General features: G+C 39.2%; 1 protein-coding gene across 1 annotated transcript in view; it reads right to left on the bottom strand.

The window, feature by feature from the left end:
- BACE2 (beta-site APP-cleaving enzyme 2) overlaps positions 1–19,710 on the bottom strand; it is a gene marked incomplete at its 5' end in the record, with an annotated part of 21,602 nt that extends 1,892 nt beyond the window's left edge. Inside the window, 7 exons of the mRNA XM_010023203.1 lie at positions 4,540–4,708; positions 5,844–5,993; positions 9,517–9,618; positions 12,767–12,901; positions 14,124–14,252; positions 15,818–16,034; positions 19,622–19,710. Coding sequence (XP_010021505.1) covers positions 4,540–4,708; positions 5,844–5,993; positions 9,517–9,618; positions 12,767–12,901; positions 14,124–14,252; positions 15,818–16,034; positions 19,622–19,710 — 991 coding nt within the window. The remainder of the gene's footprint in view (positions 1–4,539; positions 4,709–5,843; positions 5,994–9,516; positions 9,619–12,766; positions 12,902–14,123; positions 14,253–15,817; positions 16,035–19,621) is intronic.
- Between the last annotated feature and the right edge of the window lie 1,804 nt (positions 19,711–21,514).

Here is a 21,514-nt window from a genome sequence, read left to right as displayed (position 1 = left end):
AGGAATGCGGTCTTTAAGATTTTTTGTGGAGAAACAAATGCAGAATAGGGGGCTGATTTATCTGCAATTTATTGGGAGAGATTTTAGCTGGTATTCAGTCTTTGGCTTCATAACATCTCATATTACTCTAAGCTTTAAGTCTCATTAAATTCAGAGGCTTAATTCAAATTAACTGCAGGCTGCTGCTGAAAGAGACAGTCCTGCTTGCCCTCACTTCTGTCCCTCAGTGCCTCTTTTGTGTTGGTGCTAGGGACTGGTTGGCTGCAAGGACAGTCAGGGCAACTCACTGATTAGATAGAAAACCAACCTGTTGTAACAAACAAAATGCCCAAATGAGGAATTTTCTGCAGGCTCACTCAAGTGAACCAGCCCCTTCTCCAGCTGCAAGTGTGGGAAGACTCCTTTAGCAGCAGTAGGCTACTGGAGCAGAGAGGGTGAAAGCTGAGGCTGCATGCACAAGCACCGTAACACTGGTGAATACCACACATCTACTCTCTCAACTCATCAGATGGTAATAAACTGGCCCATGTACCCTATATTGTCAACGTATCTTTGCCAAGACACTGCTATTACACAGATACAATAAGGGAGCTGCACAGTAGTGGACAGACTTGTAAAAGACTACCTAGGAGGTCAGCGGCAGAAATCAGTTTTGTTCAGAGTCCCACTACTGCAATTTGTCTACTATGTAATTCTTTTTTCTGGATATCTCACCCCCTTCAACCATTTAATCTGTCTTTATGAAGTCCTGCAGCAAAACCAAACTAAACAACATGTAATACTAATGTGAAATGCAAGGTGTAAGTATTACTACTTAAAAATTTAGTGTTTTGAAGAAGTGAAAAAAGCAGCATAATTTTCCACGTTGGAGACAGCTCTGAAAATATACAGTCCCTAATTAATAATTATTTGGCTTAAGTACAATAATTACTCCTATTAAAAAAGGCAATACAAAACTGTTGCCACAGTGGCCAATATTTTAAATTACATTTTGAGAATACTTGATAGCAGCACAGCCTCTGCTTTCTTCCCTCCAAAATCAAAGGTTCTCCCTCACTGTCTTCCACCCCCAGAGAAAGTGAGAGGAAATCAAGAGAGAGGAAATTGGCCTAAATTGTTCAAACAAGTCACACACCCATAGCATACTACACATTAGATGAATTAGGGTATTTTGGCATATTTTTTTTAGAGTATCTGGTAGCTACCTACAATAAATTCTTGATGTCAAATAAATAAGGTTTTCTTCATTATTGATGATTACAGGACAAAAATGGCACCTCTGGAAAATGCTGGGTTATAACATTTGTGTAGAATTTGAACACACTCACTGTGTCTTGGAAAGGAAGCACACCTGAAGTTAGACCAAATTTATCATAAAATTGTAAATTGTGGCTTGGAAGGGGCTCCTGAAAATCACCTAGTCCAGCCTCTTACTCTGAGCAGGACTGCCACCATCAACAGATCAGGTCACTTGCAGCTTTATTCAGACAGGCCTGGTAAAACCCTGGGGATGGAGACCCACTGATCCCCCTGGGCAGCCAGTTTCAGTGCTGTGCCACTCTCTTGGTGAAGAAAAAATTCCTCATGTCCAACTTGAGCCTTCCTGAATGTAACTGGTGGATGTTGCCCTTTGTTATGTAGTTTCACTTGCACTCAATCTTGGCTTGCATTCAACTTAGGGCCCACCATAATAGCTAGCTGTTCTTCCACAGGGCTGCTGTTCAGGCAGTCCCTTCCCAGACTGTACCTATGCATGGTGGTTTTCTGCTTGAGATGCAGAACTTTTGCACTTCCATTCACTGAAACTTGAGGTTTCTGCTGCCCAGTCCTCCAGGTTACCAAAGTCCTTCTGGACCGAAGCTCTGCTATTCATGCCATCCATTGTCCCAAGTTCAGTGCCCACAAATTTGGGTGCATTCTGTCTCATCACAGTTTACTGAAGAAGTCACTTATGATTAGAGTGCTCGGTGCGTTTCTTTCCTAAAAAACACCTCAGTGCTGCTCTTAGGATCTTCTCACCACAAAAATTCTAGATGTCTAATTGTGCTCAATGATGAGGTACCATTAAGTTGTTTCACTAATACTACCTAGTTGATCTGAACATACTGTTTCAAGAAGGAACCTGATCCAAACCTTTTCTAGTCATCCTGTAAGTAGTAGGTTATCCCTGAAATTATCAACAGGCAGCTTGAAACAACCTGAAATTAGTAATGGGCAAAATTAAGTCTTAAAGGGCTTCCCATATTGAGGAAAAAGCAAATTTCTTTTCCTGCTACAATGGAACTCTCCTCACTCTTGGTACATCCTGGATTATGAAAATGGCTGAAGTATTGCAGGATAAGCCAGTTCTCACATCTAGTCAAGTCTCAATAGAAAGTTCAATGATGTTAAAGCCTTCAGTCCTGTTCCCCTCATTTCTGTATTCATCACATACTTGTTTAACATCTTATAAAAGCATGGGCTTAAATTTAGTGTTAGCACTCTACTGTAAACAAGAAATCACAGGTCATTGCAAAGCCACACCAAATGTTCTTTTATATTTCAATATTTCCGAAGATTTATGCCACCAGTAATTCAATTTAATTTATGCCCACAAACAGACTAAAATGCTCCAAATAAGTTACATTAATATAGTTGCTATGAAGGACATAGCTGGCCTCCACAGGAAGCCAGTTAGGCAGCTTAATCCCTCACACTGCAGTGACTGCTAGCCACTCACAGTTGTGGTTTCCTGATGAAAGTAGTGTTAAATACGGAAATCACAAGCTGTGTTGAAATGAATTCAGATCAACTGGCACATCCAGCAAAATGTCATCTGCCCCGTGAGTGGAGTCTGACAAATCAGTGTATCTTGTCTCAGTCAGTGGCTTGTGTCATCTGATTTCTCAAGAAGCTAAGTTCCCATGACAGTAGTTTAGACATATGCATGAAACACGGACAAAGAAACAAGGAGGAAATGCCTTCTAGCACCAGCTGGGTATCATTATGTGTCCAAGCTCATGTAAATTCAAATTTCATTTCTATTCAGCAAGCTCAGTTCTTCTTCTCTAGACAAGTTTGGCAGAGCTACTTGAAGTGGCCAAACTCTCTACTTTTATGTAGCAATGTTAACATTAAGGTGTTATTATGGTTTGCCAATTCTTTTTCTTAACAAAGCTGTGCTGTCAAAGTGTTCTTACGAGCATCAGCTGGGTTGTGTCCCCTGCTGACCACATGTTGGTCAGTATGTTCTGTCAAAATGCTCCCTCCCCTCTGCATTAATGGCAGCAGTGTGACAGGGCTAAGAGGCAGCTCTGTGCTTGCTGAAATTGCAGGCAGAAAGCATAAGGAAAAATGAAAGGCAGGAAAACTGGTCTGTAGTATTTGTCTAGTTACAGTTTCCTTCCAGACACATTCAAAACGTGTCTTTCACCACTGCATGGTACCTCATAGAGGTCCACATCAATATCCAGATTTTCTTTCATAGTAAGCTCAAAGATGACGATATTCAGCCCATTAACAATGGAGAGATTAAAAAAAAAAAAAAAAGGCTTTTAAAATGTCCTGGAGCTACAATTCAGCTACCTGGTATCTATCCTTTTTTTCCCCCTCAGTTACCGGGTTGCATTAAGCACTCAACTACTTGTTGCCTTTACTCTCTCTAACATAAATACTGGGGATTAAAGCAGCACTGTCACCAGTAGTCCTTTTCTCATGCAAATCTCAGATGATACAATGCTTTCCAGGGCATAAACCACTTCTGTCTAGGACAGAAACTTGCATATGGGTTCATGTCCCTTCCCTCCTCTCTCACTTCCATGTTCCTGTGGTGACAAAGCAATGTCTCAACAACAGGGGAAGAAACCTCAAAACTTTTGTTTTTAACTATGCTTGATGAGATAAAAGAAATCATGAAAAGGTAAGTTGACCAGCACTTCAAAATAATCAAAAAAATATGAGCGCTTTCACATTTCCTCAGCAGATAATTAAAAAATCAATGACTTTCTAGTTACACTGAGAAAACTGTTTGTTTTGAACCAACACAAACACCGCAAGTCTTTATCTGCGTCCCATTTCATCTTAGCTCTTTCTTACTCAAAGAAAGAGAGGCTGAAAAGGCACAGTTTACATTGAAAGAAAAGCGCGAGTAAGGTACTTTACTACACATTGCAAAAGTTAGTTGAAGAATTAATTTATCCGCGAATTAGAACAGGAACTACACAAAAATGAAGCTGCATTAAAAACAGGAACTTGTCTCATGTAACTCTTGGGGTAACTGCACACAGAGACAGATGTCTCAGAAAGATCTTCTCTCAGAGGGATGAATGCAGCTAAGATACCCAGAGCTGAGGCTGATTTACTTCATGCCAAAAGACTTGTGTGCAATACAGCCCTTTTTTTTTTCTCCCCTTGAAATGTGAGTAACTTGGGATTGCCCAAAAATATACCCTTCACATATCATGAGTAATCCTGCTTTTCCCCATCAGATAAGTGTCAAGGTTTTCTCTGAGAGACCAGGTGTTTCCTTACCCACCAACTCCTGAACTGTATTTCTCTTACCTGCACATGGACTCACTGCAAAGCCCACTCTCCTCTGGGCTCTGTCAAATATTACATAGAAGCCTTCCATGACTGTAGCACCAATAACTAGAGCATTTGTGGAGGAAGAGATGCCAAATCGGTAACACTGTAAAGTCTCTCCTATTCCAAGGATAGGTTGAATATAAAGCTGTTGAAAACAAAATAAAAAAGACAACAGAGTATAAGAAGCAACACCACACAGTACTTAGAAGTTCAGACCTTTTGATTTTGATATTCCAGCACTCAAACTCCACTGGAAACAGAGAATGAATTTGGGCAAGCAGGTTTCTGTACATGATTTAAAACTGGTCAAAGCTTACATGCAGGTAAGACGTAAAGCGCTCGGATTCTAAGCTTAAATTTGAACACAGTTGGTCACTATGTGAAGGTCAACAGCAAATTCATGAGAGCTACTTTTTATTGTATTTTCCATAAAGGAAGGATAGCTGAGAAAGAATTTGGCGTATGAACTCAAATTAGAGAATAATTTTATTATTAAAAAAATATCAGGATGGAATTGATTCAGAGAGCATTCAGTGTCAGCTTCAAGGCTCTAGATTCATAAATTCAAGTCACATTTTACCCATTGTCTCCTAAGGGAAGATGAAAGATTGCCAAGCTACATGATCAATACAGAAAAAGCTTATCACAAGATTTTACTATATTTCAAGTTAAAAATACACTTAATAGGTTCATTCTCCCCTCTGCTCCTGACCATCCCCTGAGGTAAAAGACTGTATTAGCAATGTTAGAGGATACCTGCCTGTATTGCAGCCTCTAACGGGATTGGAAGCCAGAGAGGAAAAATAAAAGTGACATAATATTCTAAAAGCTGGGATGGAATATTAATAAAAGATCAGCAAACCAAGTTACAGAAAATGGTGAAGACATCACATAAATGCCACAAAAAACAGATAAATTTGCTTCCCAATATGACAAGATCAAAACAATACACATTCTGTACCGACATCTTGTATGGTTAAAGCTCATGAAAACAAAACAAGAACTTGCCTGTTTTTCCTGACAATTTGAAGAAATCATTCCCAACTACACAGACTGCACTCATTGGGAAGCTGTTCTGCTTTTTTGTTTTAGGCTTGACAAGTATGTTATCTTCCCTATTTACAATTTGATTTTTAAAATGTCATTTTAAAAGATTTCCCTTGCATGCAATAAGCCAGTTCCCTATTACTGCTAAAAATAGCTCCTATTTTTTTTTAAGAGGATATGCTTTATAATAGTAAAAATAAATGTGTAAATGAATAAAAAAAGAATGTTGAGACCTGTGGTAGGATAGAGATCCGAAATGACCTACTGGAGTTTTCATCCCTTAGGTATATGGAAAGTTTAGGAAATAAGGACCAGGGTCGTTCAGTTTTATCCCAGCATGCAAGCTGTGAACCAGTCCAGAAACCAGAAGAGAATTCTTGTATCTGTTAAGGAAAACAAAACAAAAACCAAAACAACTGATACATACAGATTACAGACATTTTGATAAGATTTTTGTAAATGAAATCTACCACTGTTCGATACTTCTTTGATTCCCATGGAAAAATTAAAGCATGCACACAAGTCTTACAAAGAGCTTTTTCTTTAAGGATCAACGCAAAAACCCAACACACAAATCAAGGTGTGACTTGGAAGAAGGAGGAAGAGGCAAAGTAAGTTTAGCTCTTCCTTCCCTCCCCATTTGTGTCTCATGACTTCCACTTCTGCAGTGGACATGTACGACCTCCCTGAGAAATCAGTACCACAAAGAGGAAAAGCATCAACAGGCTTTTACTACCCATCTACCTCTTCTCTGAAGAGCTCTGAACAAATGCCAGTGTTTTGAAGCAGCAGACATTTTTTAGAAACACAAACCAAAATACAAATGCCATGAATATGTAATGGAGTCATCTCACTTCCTCACATACTTACAGCTTCTCACTCAGCTTTAGGTTTTTGAAGCCAAGTGCTAATCCAGAATCTCCTGGCATCTAGGGGAATCAAGGTCTGCTACAGTCAGTGGAAAGAAACGCATCCCTCTGTCTTTTGCTGCCCTGCCACTCACTGCCAATACAACATGACATGCTCTTCAAATAAGGTTAACAGTAGTTTTTAATATATTTTATAATATTGCACTAACAAAGCAAAAAGCAAACCCGTACAGAGCTTGTTTGCCTAAGACAAACATCTGTCTGATGTTCTTGCTCCCTGAAACTGATCTGCTGCCAGATCAGAGGAAAAACCTTCCTTATTTGAGTGCATTACTTTGCACCGGTTCTCATTCCCACATGAGGGAACATCCAAGGCAGTATCTTGTTCTGATGCTGCACAGCCAAAGCCTCACGTCTGGGTAAGAATAAAGATAGAATCCATCCTCTCCACTCCCCTCCTTTGTATTTATCTGTGATACTGATTATTTTGTAAACATCAGCTCATACATTAGTTATATGGCATTTTAACAGGTCACAAATATTCACCCCACCCCACACACCTGCTAATGAAATATTTGCACAGTATTAGACTCTCAGTACTTCCAGGTGCTTATCTCTTGTTTTCCATCCAGAAAGCATACACCCATGAAAGCACACAGTGAGACTTACCCTCACATAAAGACTACTTTTACCCTTAGCTCTCAATGTGTGCTTAAGTACATCTCTTGGCACAGGACAGAATGCTCTGCCCCTCACAGCTAAGTCCCAGGCCACACCTGCTGAAAATACAGTCCTTCTCTCTTTTCATTTTCTTCTGGAAATCAGAGCTTGCAGCCTGAGGAAACTGCATGATAGCACCCAGACTAGACAGACCAAGCCCATAAAGTGCTCTATGTTAAGCGACTACTTTCATTTCCCAGGAAGACTGTTTATTACATTGCATTTATTTGCCTTACTTCTGTACGCTGAAGAAATGCATTGAGGGGATTTGGCAGTATGATACCTAAAAGGTTATTAAAATAAACTTTTTAGGTTTATTTGAGCCTTCCTTTCTTCAACTTATTAACTTTGCATTATATGCTAAGTCTTTACTCTGTATGAGCAGATAGGCTGTTTTGACTTCAGCTCAGTGAGGTGCAGTAGCTGCCACCCCTCTGTGGCTCACCTCTGCCCATCTACCCAAACCACCACCCTTCAGACCTGCCAATATCAAACTGCATCTATAGCTGCTCCCTAAAAGATTTCAGTCCAAATAAGTAAGGTTTAAAAAAATATCTGCACCACTGAAGGGCATAAAGCTCACAGCCTTGGATCTTAATGGAGTTGGATAAAGGAACGCTTCACATGCAGTTATCCCAGTATACCTGAGGGGCAATAACATCTTGCTGGGAAGCTCATAACAAGCTGCTAGAAGCAGGAACTTGTTAACGTAGTTCACCTGTGGTAAAAGAAGTATGTCTGACTAGAGAAGATGATTTTATGTTTCAGTGGTACATAGCCTGCCAGAAGCACAAAGTGCTAAAAGTACAGTTGTGATCCATGGTACAATTACTGAAAATACCCATCTTCTTGACATTGCTCCTACACAGCTGGAATCTGATCCTTACATCTTGTAACTACTTTCTTATTTAACAGACTATCTCCTTTGTTTAGAACTGTGAAAGTTGGGGTTTTTTTTTGTATGTGGGAACAGGTACTGAGCAGCAAGGTCCTTGAGATTAAAAAGAAACCCTAAAAGAGAAGAGCTAGTTTACGCATTTTTAATAGAACGACCAGAAATCATTAAGCATAATGAGGGAGTGGTTTCCCTCTAATACTTTATTGATCAGTTGACTGTTTACTTGTCATGTGGAAGGCCCTAGTTCAAATGTCCTGACCAAGACCAGAGAGGAGTGTGGACCGCTATGACCCACTTCACAGGAGGATGCCCTACCACAAGATGCCATTACAAAAGATCTTCGGTAGGCTTCTTTCAACTCCCATCCCCATTGACTGAAATTGTTCCAGTCAATACTTAAGTGCTTTGCAAACAGAAGAACTTTTCAACTAGGAAAGTTGAGCTGTGTTATGTAACTAGTACATTTATGTCAGATACTGGACACCTGCAGGCACTGAAGAACACTTCATGCCAAATCTCTGCTCTCAATCAGGTAGGAAAAGGATCTAAATCTTGAGTTATCAGCATACTGGCCAATACTCTGCCTTTTGGGCAGCCAGCCAGTAGTCCAGTCAGTGTCCTTCCTGTGATTTGCAACAAGTACTGCTGTCTGATTGTGAATCCATGACAAAAATGTTTAAATTGTTCACACAGAAATATCTGGGATTTATTCTTCATCTTTAACCTTCTTGACACTGTTCATTGTATTCTAACAAAACTTAGGAACGGTTTTTATTAACCAGAAAATGCTGCTTTGGTTACTCCACACTCATCAGAAATCCACCATTCCCATGCCCTACTTCTAAAGCTTACTCTATTTCCAAAGAAAGACGCTTTCAAACATAAATAATTCAATAATGAAGGTCAAAAGCAGTTTTCTTGATATGAATAATCCTAATGAATGGTGTCCATTCTATACAACAATAGGCATTATACTTGGAAAGAAACTGCTTGCAATAGCAGGTTCTTCCACTTTATAAACACTCCATTTTGAATGAAAGGACTGATTTTTGCACTCTTTATACTTTGAATCAGAGCAACAGGGATTATGCCCATGTTTCTGAAATGCTTAGAACAAAATATTCCATCTTTGCACTATTTCTGATGCATTTCCATACACATATTTCTGTTTTGTGTTTGGACTCCCCCTTTTCCCTTCTCCCTTTCCATCTTCACCTCTTGCTCTGTCTTTTCCATTTCCTAAGACTATCAGTCATTTCTCACTTACTAACAGAAGCAGACCAGGAAAGATTCTGCTCCCCTCAGGTTAAAACCCTATGACTTACAAGGTAGACAGCAAAGATGACACTCCGTTCAAAGATGATGTGATCATTTAATAGAAATTTAACATTTTGAGCAGATTGAATGACATTAGCTTACCAGGGACGTGTGAGCTATTGCTTGCACAACAGCACTGAAGACTTTCTGGGGCAGACGGAGGAGTGTGGTTCCACTGTCTACTATTGCTTTATCAGCATTGTACTACGGAGGGTGAAAAAAGGAAAGAAGTTACACACTGTAGCTATGTAATGCAGATTCCACTGTTTCATAACAATGACAAAGCTGTTCCTTTTTGGTAGCTGTCTTCCCAAAGCCACATGTCATACCTATCAGCAGCTCTCTCTACTTGATAGCTTGAATTCAAATGAAGTCTGAGAGCAAAAGCTAGACACAAAAGTGAGTTTATCTGCACCACTTGGGAAATTACTGTGTGTCACCACAGCTAGTGCAAATGGCCAAACCACTGTAAAAAGTAAATCCCAGCCCCTGTCAGAGCTGTGAGCTAATCTGCTTTACCTCCCATATGCTTTGGGCAGAACAACTCTCATGGTCAGTACAGACAGACGCTAAGCATGCTGATGTATGTTACAAGTATGTCCAAGCCCTGAATCAAGGTCTCTGCTATAATGGAAACAACTCTAGTTCAAACACAATGCAGCAACCTACTTTTAATGGCTGGTGCACCTAATTCAAGAATACTCAGGGAGCATTATACCTCACTACAAGTTACACTTGGTCCTGGCTCAAGAGTACAAATGCCAAGTGCCAGACCTTTCCCTCTGCTGAAAACCACTGAAACAAGGAAAAAAACCCAAGTGTAAATCCCCCTTGAAACTTCAATCTTGCTGCCTCAAAATCTGCACTAAAAACCTAAAAAACTAAACCTAAAAAACCTAAACACTAAAATCTGCATTGCAAATATTTCATTATTAAAACCCAAACCCTCAGATAAGGATATTTCAGCAAATTTCAGATACAGCAAACAAAGAACAAACATTTTAAAAGGTACATATTTTTTTCATGAACTCCTTAAAAACTATAATTAACTGGGGGAACGGGGGAGGCAAGTAGCAGTGACAGCTATTTGAACTAACTACTTTTGTTGCCAGCTTAGGCAGCAGGATCAATATAACTGAACAGTGACATGTTTATGGCATAATGATAAGACAGAGGGTAATATACAGCATAGGCTTTTTAGGAAGAGGTTAAACAGCAAGCAAATTTCAAATACTTTGGTTTAGATGTTATCAAGTCATATGGACTATCTTTAGCACAGTGATGAAAATAAAACCCACCAAACAACAAAAAAGTAACTCTAACTCAGGTATTTTTTTTTTTGAAATTAGAGTTCCTATAGGCTGCCAGGCAAAACTGAAAGAAAAGCAAACAGAAATACTTCTAAAGAGTGGAGGGAAATATCAAGGCATCGTGGAGTCCAGTTTAACAGATTTGTATCACAAATATGCAATTGCCACCATCCTGGAAAGCCACCCCTGGAAAAAAAGTAGATAGAAGGCCCAGCCAAGAAGGTCACCACTTAACATAAACCCATGTAAAATGCCTGGAGTAGCATGGCTAGGGACTAAGCACCTGGATTTTCATGTGGCGTACAGCACACTTGCAGCAGGCAGTAACTTGCCTTCTTAGTCTTTCTGGTTAATGTTTAACAGGGCACCCTGTGCAGCCTGCAGTGCCCACAGCTCAGTACTTCTCTCAGCCCTGGTCTGCAAGGCTCAAGGCTACATCTGCAGTGCAATACTGGACAGATTCCCAGCATTGAAGCAAGAGGGCTACTTTTCCATGGCAAGGAAAGGAGTAGCCTCTGGTGATGGTTAAAAGAAATGTTCCATTTCCTACAACAACTGAGAGAGGGCATATAGTTCATCATCCTTATACAGTGAACTGTGCACCCTCTGCAAGCCCCTAACTAGCCAAACTTTAATTGTACTAGCTCTAATTTACTGTTCTTCCTCTAAATTTTTACAGGAAGATCTCCTTTGATCAAGAAAGGAATGATGCCTTCTGTACCAGTGACTAGCATACTGTGCTAATACAAACAATGTGAAAGCAAACCTTGGCTTAGAAAAGAGCAACAATAACAGGAAACTTTTGTAACACTGCTAGATTTTTAAGCGAGTTGTGTTCTGGAAACAGCATGTATTAAACCATTAGTAAAGGGCTCCTCTTCAAAAACATGTTGACTCTTTTTTATGGTAAGAAAGAAAAGCAAAGATAAACATTTATGTTAGAGGACCGGTGGTTTTGCTTTCCTTTATAGAGGCATTTAAATAGACCTTGTTTTGCTTATTAAGTTGAAAGACAGTATGACTCATTTTAAATATTTTATATGGCAATATGATTTTTGTATTTTGTATGGAAATAGTTATGCACACATAAGGTTTTAATCATGAATTTATATGAACTATAAAAACTTTAGAATTATCATGTCCCAATGATTTCCAACTAAGAGAACAAGCAGAAGATAAAATTAAGATGTCTAATGAAAACAGGACATGAAAATTATAGAACTAAAACCAAAACATGAATAGGAATGATCAACAATTAGAAACAAATAAAAACCACACATACACATATCCTTCAGAAAAAATAATGAAACAGCTTTGGAATAAAAATTGCAATAACACAGTCTCATTAGACTGATCCAGAGATAGCAGAATATTATTCCTAATAAAAACAGAAAACACGTCCATCAGGAATAATACTTAGCAAGGCTGAAGCGATAAAAGTGGGTTACAAAAAAAAAAAAAAAAAGGCATAGAATGAGATCCTTTGGGAAGCGTCTGAGGTTGACACCTGTCCACTGCCACTGTGAATTACATGCTTAGACATCTGTACAGGAGTCAATGCAAAATCTTCCCTTTTCTTTGTTTGACCAGAATTGCTTTAAAACCCTTTGGCTTGGTTTTGCTGTGTAACTGAAAACTGTAAATGGTAGTTGTTTAAAGACTGTTGTCTCCTGGAATTAATGCAGCATCTTCAGTGTTTAGACACCTCAGTTACAACTGAACTAGTCAGGAGGCTGAGCCCTTCCAAACCACAGCAGCCTTATTTTCAGTGGACTGTTCACTTAACACCTGTAGCTTAGTTCTTAGTTTACTGGGAATACTACTAATGGCTTTAAAGTCCTCTTTGAAGCAATTTTAGCATGCTTGATGTACACCCTGCATTTCACATGGCTTGTTCAATTCTTTTCAAAGTTACCATGCAGCCTTAATTCTCAGAGGAGACTGCAATACACATTTGCTTGCAAAGTCAAAACTGATCGATTAAGAGTTTTTCTTAATCAAACTTGCATTTTATATAGACAGAAACACATAATTGCAAATACCTCTCTACAGTCCAGTTCCAGGTTCTGTCCTCCAACCTCCAGTTTGAGAATTTCTACCTGGTAATACCACTCCTCTTTGATCGGTGTGTACCAAATATCTCCCTTGTACAGACTTGGTTCAATTCCACCCAGAACCTGAGGGAAAGGAGAAAGAAATTCCCATGCTTTAAAATCCTGGATGTTTAGGTTCGGAGTAAGCACACGAAAAAAGGTGAATATTCAATTGTGATACACGGGGCATCAAAATTTTAATTTAGCACCATTTGTAAGGATTTTACTGACAAGTTCTTTGTCAATAATAAAGCAGTATGAAACATCTAGACATTACATAGATTGTGCTTCAGTCAAACAGAATTCCTTTACTGGGCCAAATTACCAGCATTTGAATACAAGCTCACACTGATTCTATCATGAAAGGTCCACTGTTTAAAATTGAAACAGTATCTTCAGTGGTTTAATCTAGCCAATGTATAAAAATGGGACAGAATATTAAACTTGCACATCATAAATTCACTTTATCAGATCAGAAAAACCTTAATACTGTTCAAGAACATTTCATATTTCTTACACACATCCAAAATGGAATATGACCATCCTATCACTGCTGTCACTGTTAGTTTCCATCAAAATGTACAATGAAGCTGACTGGAAGCACATCAGACCACCAGACTTTGAACTGAACTAACATAAGTGAGTTCTCTCTTGGGCTTCATTTATCTCATGTTTGCTAACATTTACTGTGTGTGAATTCACTGCAAAATAAGTATTTGTGATCAGCTCCTGTGCTGATATGCTTATTTCAGCATAATTTGGGAACAGTCATTCAAATCTCTATTCCAGATAAATAATGGCCAATTCTTGGTCCCACTAAAACTGATGGAAAGACTTTCCAGAATAACAATAAGTAGAAAATCTGGTCTTCAGATTTTTTGCTTTAACATGTTCTCTACAAAAAAGGAAAAGAGCCTAGATTCCTCTCCCCCTTTTCACATCATGCAAAAAAAGTACTGCAGCATTTTGATAAGACTGAACAAGCTTAGCAACTGAGTAAGGGACTACTCAGTTTGAAAAAGGTACCAGAATCTGCCCTGAGGAAACACTGTAACATTTACGGTTTTCTTTAGTAAAATTAAACTTGAAATGCAGAAATTTACTCACACTTGAGGGAGAAAAAAAGAATGGAGAATGAAAATAAGCAGACACTTGAGTTTTGCTTAAGTGCTTAACTTTTCCTTAAAAAAATATAAAATATTTCATATATTTAAACACTAAATTTGGAAGAAGTAGGATAGTCATAGAAAAGAGGGAGAGAGATTAACAAAGATACATCTTCCCTCTCAGATTGACAGATACCCACAAGACTACCTCCGTTGGTACCACTTCCAGAAACAGGCAATCCAGCACCACACATCTGCAAGGAGAAAATGTTGGGGATCTTTGCCTGCCTCACAAGAGAATCAAAGAATGTCTCCACAGAACTTGAAGGCTTGAAGGAGTTGAAAAACAAAACAAAAAAGAATTGCGGAAGTATTAATTAAAAAGTTTCGTTGCAGAAATAAGCAAATCATTCAAACAAGACAACTTTTCACAAGTAAATTGAATTTCTGACAACCAGGTGATGAAAATTCTAGATATAACAAGTCATTAAAATCCCAACATCTGTCATTTTTCTGTTTCTGTTGTTTTTAAAAACATTTTTACTCTTGACCACTGTCACAGAAATCCCTGACACACAAGAGTATTTTTCAATTGCAGTTTTCAAACTCACATACTAGTGTCAGTTCCAAGCAGAAACTCTCACTGATGCTTTCTGTTTGGAAAAGGCTTTGGATTATTAGAACAGTCAAATGTAGCTTGCCCTTCACACCCTTCCACAGTTAAAAGGCGGAATTTTAAAGTGAGGATTTTCAGGTTTTAAGCATAGTTTAATTCCAATGAAGTTTGCATTTAATGGCCCTTTCTTCCTCTTCTTTCTTTTAAAAACCTTTCTATCCAAGGACACTCACTTCAACTGATTACTGGCCAACAGGTTCTTTCCTGCATTGCATGTCATTCTTTCCTTTGCAGTTACTAGAGCACTACAGTTTCATTATAATTCTGACTTCCATGTAGGTACATCTCACGATAGGCAGAGATCCTGGCTAGCTTCTGAGGTGCCAAGTACTCTTACTGCAGAAAGCACAGGGCAGCCTCAGAAGCCAACGACACTTAAGTCTTTGGAAGAAGGGAAAAATAAATGCCCTGAATGCACTATTTACCCAAACCTGAGCTTGAGAAGCAGCTCTTCTTTATCTGTCTGTTGACAGCGTATGACAGCAATATGGCAGAAGTCAACGCCACGAACTCTTGAAGAAAGCATTTTAATTTCATCGTCGGTGGACAGTATTGAATCATTAATTCGAACTAGATCTATCTCAGTTTGTGAATTTCTCAGAGGGTTATGCATGGCTTGAAAACTATGACAACATAGTATTCCAATCACATTTGCAGTTTTAGATTACAAGGTAATAAATGTTAGACTATAAATTTTAGACTTTAAACTTCTACCTGCATTTCTAGCCTCCTTGAGAACAGGATGTGCTTGGTTCTGCATTCATGAAAACACCATAGCTAATATTTGTTCTGAAATTATCCATATATATATACCTTCCATCTCAACTTTTACTTGGTGAATGGAGAATGCCTAAGAAAGAACTGCCAAGTGCTCTGCCAAGTAAGTTCATCAGTGCATTGAGAGGTCTTGAGGGAGGTCATCAGAGCCCTGATATACACCCTTCACACATGTGCCAGCAGCCATTACTCCCATAGTCTGGTACTACAAGCTCTGTAAAAACTTATTCATTTCAGAGGACCTGAAATTGGAGACTTCATTACCACAAAATCCAAAATTCCTCACGTTGGACTCTGGAACAAACACAAAGGATCCATAGAAAAGAGTGGCTGGAAGGGAGGAGTCTAATGCTGACAGATCATCTGCTCAATTTATTTTAATAGCTAGATTTCTATTTATTGTCACTGTGAAAGACAATAGCTAGGGAAAGGATAATTTACCTTGGCTAAGGCATCATAGGCAAGACCAAGAATCCCGTGCCATTTAACACCTGGTAAGAAAAAATTCTCTGATTCAAGAATGGTAGCAATGTTGATGGTGTAGCTGCCATAGATTCCTTTTGGTATAGTAATGACATCTGTACCCAGCACTCCAGTCCAGCTTCCTTGACTGTACTTAACTGTGACATCAATCCCTTGAGATTTGTATGTACTCGACCTTTATAAGGAAAAAAAAATTTATGCACAAGCTGTTCATTTACAATGCAAGACAACACAATATATTCAATCTCAATTTTTCCCAGAGAGGGAAAATAAAATGAAGGCTGCCAAGTCAATCACATATACTCACAGAAGTTGGGGCATGTATTGTAAAAACAGCAGAAAGAAGAATATCTTGAGGCCCTCTTTCTACTCTCATGCCATCGATGACTCAAATCTTCAGAATGTGTCTTTTTCTTTTCTTTTTTTTAAAAAAAAATCTAAGGTATTATGCTACCTAATGCAATATGGTATTATTATGCTACTCTGTGCAATATGTCCCTGACTCAGACTGGTCCATCACAATAGGAGCAATACTCTTTAGCTGGAGACGGAATGTATTAAGTGGTGCTAGGAAATTAAAAGCTTCTGAGGTCAAATCTAAAATTGAAATGCCAAGCTAACTGAATAGCTGTGGACTAATACCTCATTAATATTATTAAAAAATCAATTTTGGATAAATTGGAATATTATTGTAAGTATCAGCAGTAAGACACAGGTTTTCTAAATCTGCAGTTTGGTCTATCTATCAGGAAGTAGGCAGACTTGCATATTACTAACAAATTATTTACTGACTTGGAGCAGGAAAGAAAGTAGTTCCTTCCAGACCAGGGCAGAGAAGGCAAAGGAGCAGTTAAGTATGGGAAGCAAAGAAAGGAAAAGAATCCTGTTGAGAAAGCTTAACAAAAGAGAGCAGTTTTTGATGCTCCCAACGTCTAACCCTTCAAGGGTCTTCAGGGCTCAGTAGCTTGTAACACCCAAGACACCAGAAATACATGAAATAATACGCCCCACAGATTATATTTCAAAAAGCACAAATTCCAGAGATACTGTTAGTACCTGTATCTGGTCTTCTACTGCTGTTTTACCTTTCTGTGCACTTCTGCATTTGTCTGACACTTAGACAAAGGTACATCTCTGTCCAGGCAGGGTCTTCAGAACACCACTGTGCTACTGGCTGTACATTTGATACATCAGAATAAAGTCTGAATAATTAGTGATGTGAAAAAAGGGGGGTGTGGGTGTGTGTGTTTCAGGAAAAGGAAGGGGAAATACAGGGTTCTTCATATAGAAAAGTGTCCGACTGTGCAACAGAAGAGGAAACATCTGAAACCAAATGGCCAATTTGAAATTGAGAAACAGAAAATTGAGAGCTGGGAGAACAAAGCAAAGAGAATCTGCAAATACAGGCACTGCATGACTAGCAACAGCAGCAACACACAGCTGCTCTTCTGTAAATTGTAACAGCATGGTGGATTGAGCTGTGGACCAGGACACAGAACCACTGGGTTCCTTTTCCAGCATGGCTGCTGAACTTTCGGGTGGAAAGGCAGGACAAGTCACTTCCTCAACCTCTGTGCCTCAGCTTTCCTACCTTAGAAATGGGTATGAGGATACTCATCTCATTTGTAAAGCACACAAATGTCATATTGATGAGAAGGCCTTATTACTTCCTTCAAAGAGCAAAATTACTAATGTGAGAAGGGATATCGCATAATCCTTGTGGCAGTAAATTACATTCTGTTCTGCAAAACCACTTCCTACTCCCATCTTCTTGATTGTAATCAGCCCATATTTTTCCACCTCACTGATGTAAAGGAAGAAAACTTCTTTGGAGGTCAAACCTAGAGACTTGTTCTAATTTATGGGACAAGTGTTTTAAAACAAACACACAGCACAAAAAAATTCCAAACAAGCCATTTTGGCTGTAATGAGAAAATAAGAAATTCAGCTCCTCCGGCAGGACAGAGTGTATCTTAGCCAGAGGCAAACAAAAACGCCTCCTAGGTTATGATGCTGTAGCGACACTATCCCCTTCTCTCTCTCCTGCCTGGTTAGTCTCCTCTCTTAGCAGCTTACAACAACTTCAAAGACAGTTACCAAGATGACACAGCCAAAGCTTTCTCTGCAGTGCCAGACAATAACACAAAGGGCAACACATGACTTGCATTCAGATTGGACAACAGGAAATATTTTCTCCAAAGAAGAGCATGGCACAGCACTGAAATGCTCTGCCCAGAAAGATCACAGACTCTCCAACTTTAAATGTTTACAGGACTTGGCTAGATTCTGCCGTGGCTGACCTGATCTGCCTCATTTGGGATTTGTACTGGGTACCCTACAGAGGTTTCTTGCAAACAACGTTTTCGAAACAACTAACTGATTTCAGGGGGACCAGGATCCTTCCCAGATGACATTTATATTTAAAGTATTTTAAATGGGAGAAGCATGGTGTAGCCAGGTTCAAACATGCTAATGGTTGCACTTTATTCTGAGCATATTGTAGTACTCCATCAACTCAACCCAAACTAGAAATTGCTATTGCAGTTGCTCTGAACTGTAATGACTTGAGTTTGTATCATTTTACAAACCACCCTTTCACTCTTCGGGGCCTAAATTTCAAGGTTGCAATATTAACTTTATAGTAAGGTTCTCAAAACACAGGGTATGCTGAAAACACTTGATAAGAGACTGTAACCTTCAAGCAATTCCACAACCGTTTCAACACACCACCTCTGCCATCATTGTTTCTAATAGTTTACAGTTCTTTTGAGAGAGGCCTTGCCCTCTCAGACAAAATACCATCATTTAAGAGAAAAGGGAGAAGAAATGTTTTAATTCCTTGCAATTATGTTTTCTCTAGCCACTACCTATGAAAGGGAATAGTTGCCATGTGGAACTCTGCAGTAGTGCAGAAGTTGCTTTCTAGTGAAAATTCTGCACTTTCCAGAGCCGTGTCGTATCAGAGTGAAATGTGAAATATCTCCATTAACACCTGAATATGTGGCACGAGGTAATGCTATTTTAATAAGCAGCATGGAAATACTGGCTTTCCCTCCACTACTATTGCATCTTATTGGAAAAAAAAAACCCAAACTGCAAAACCTCATGTTAAAATACATACAGAGGTAATGAGAATGGTGATACTCTCCAGCCTCCCAGTCCTCAAAGTACTTTTATCTGTACGCTTTAGCTAAAGATAGAAACTGTTTTGCAGAAGTTCACCTGAAATAATTGAAACTAAAGAAGGGCAGAAAAGAAGGAAGAAAGAAGGGAGAGTGACTCAGGCACACAACAATCACCAAAACCACCAAGTTGTATTTCATAAGTTACCAGTTTTGACTAATTTTAGTTTTGGATGAAATGTCACCTGACAGATACAATTACTGTGTTTTAATTTTGGGGGTTTTTTTAACAAAGGGAAAGTATATTTAAACTTTTAATTCCTCCCAAGACTATTTGGATAAGATATTGGCTGAAATCGGTGTGATTTTGCAAACTATTTTTACCCTGTTACCTTCTTCGCTTTTCTCCAGCTCTAATCAGTGCTGCACTCAGAGCTCAGTTGTGTGGCTATCAGTGGGCCTGTTCATCGTGTCAGACTCTGCAGCAGGCAAGGCCAATCCTCCTGTTCAGGCAACAAATATCCCACTCTCATGGGATGTCACAGGAGCCCCATAAACAGCTGCACCATCCTCTTTCACATGGAGGAGCAGGATCTAAGAGACATCCTAACCCATCATTGCATGCAGAACAGGTACTTACAGCTCGGTATTGAAGTAGGATGTGACATCAGGATCAGGCACGCCTGCTACAGCAAAATTACTGCTCCCAGTGTCTACCAGAATATTTAACTGCCAAAACAGAAGATAAGGTGGTTTTCATATTCAACTAAACAAACAAACAAACAAAAAATCATTAGAGTTTTCATCTAAACTACCTTTAGTTTTAAAATGATGATGAAAGTTGCCCTGAAAATAAATACAAAGTGTCACTTTTGGGAAAGATAGGCTTCTGCAGCCCCTTCAAAACAGCTGATCATGCTCAAATGCTTTAAAATAGTCTTGTTCCTAGAAGGGGATAACTCGTTAAGCCCATATTTGCACAGCAGATAAATTCACATCCATCTCCAATTTCTTTTTGTCCCAACCCATGTGTCTCAGGCAATCTGGCTCATTCGGGACCCAGGCTGAATTGAGTACTGTTTCAAGCACTGTCAGCCTTAGGGCTTATGAGGCTTCAAGGTAGGGGCTGAATGCTAGTCTGAGCAGAAATAAGCAGAAACACAGAGCATGAGAAATATGCTCAGTTCATCCTCAGCGGCAGCAACCTCCTACAGCCTTCACTGCCTTTAAATAGGAGGATGGCAGATTTATAAACACTGTGAAAAACACTGATTGAAAGTGCTCTCAGTCTTAGAGCAGGCCACTTGTTTGGTTAATTGGGATGACAACTTAGGCCAAAAATTGCCTAACAAAACCACATGGACAGAATGAGACACCTCCTTTCCCCATTTGGCTCAGGTAACCACGCTGGTTCACCACAGCTGCATGACAGCTTGTGCTAAAGCAGAAGGTAAACAGCACAGGAGTGAGTGGCTGGATGCTGGATCACGTCTTTCAGTGAGACCTTGAACTACATTGAATGTAGTATCATTAAATGATAATTTAACTCAGTCAGAGTCTATACTGCTACCAAAAGCAGTGGTTATACTTTTTCCCTGTTCTTGGCTGGATGCTTCCCAGGACTTCTTGGCATTAGCATTTGTGTCCATGAGGCTCTGAAGGAAATCAAATCTGGTTCCTCACCTAAAGCTACCAAAAAAATAATAATAATAAAAAAAGCAATCTGCTGTATCAGACAGCTACTTGAGAAGAGATGGTAGAAGCAGATACGAGAGGTACTAGAAAGGGTAATTGCCTCCTTTGGTGACAGTATGGTCTCAGAATGGCTTAAAACAATTGTAGAATTATGCCCTAGGCAGTAAGGGACACCTGTTCCCAAGAAAAATATTAAGGACTAAAGAATTTTCCTGTATAAAGGAAGTGAGACATGAGGACTGGGTTGCCTGAGGTTTAAAACCAGCTCAAACAAGCCACTTTGGTAGTCTTCATCAATCCTTAAACTGTGAGTTAGCTACGGATCTAGCACTGAAAGTGGATGTGGGAAGGGTAAGAGAGAATGATAGGGGAAATGAATTTAGTGTTGACAAAAGAAGTTGAGCTGAGCTCAGAAAGGACAGTAAAGACAAAGGATTTTCAAGCATTTGGAGAAGATAAGCTGAATTCTTCTTTAACAAGTTTAAGACCAAGCATAGACAAAAAAAAAGTGTGTGTGGATGTTAAAAAACACCTTTGGTTTGCTCATGGAGGGAGAGGGATGAGATGGTTACTCTTGTTTTACCTAGTTAACACAGTACAAGGAGCTCTGAAATTAAAGCATGAACAGAAAATCAACTAGTAAGTAATCTGTGGCACTCTCTTCTGAACTGCCTGCACACTCTGTCATTGGTATTCTCAGTTCTAACCATGCAAAGATTTAAAGACTAAAAAGAAACAAACCCACAGCCTTAGTCAAGTGCTTCACTGCATCCAGATTTTACATTAAGCCAGGACAATATATTAAAATTTATTTTGCAACCACATGAGCTAGACTCGG

Source organism: Nestor notabilis, unplaced genomic scaffold (genome assembly GCF_000696875.1).
Source record: "Nestor notabilis isolate BGI_N333 unplaced genomic scaffold, ASM69687v1 scaffold13631, whole genome shotgun sequence".
NCBI classification, from domain to species: domain Eukaryota; kingdom Metazoa; phylum Chordata; class Aves; order Psittaciformes; family Psittacidae; genus Nestor; species Nestor notabilis.
Note: the sequence above shows the minus strand (reverse complement) of the source record. Positions and strands in the feature narration are given on the sequence as shown.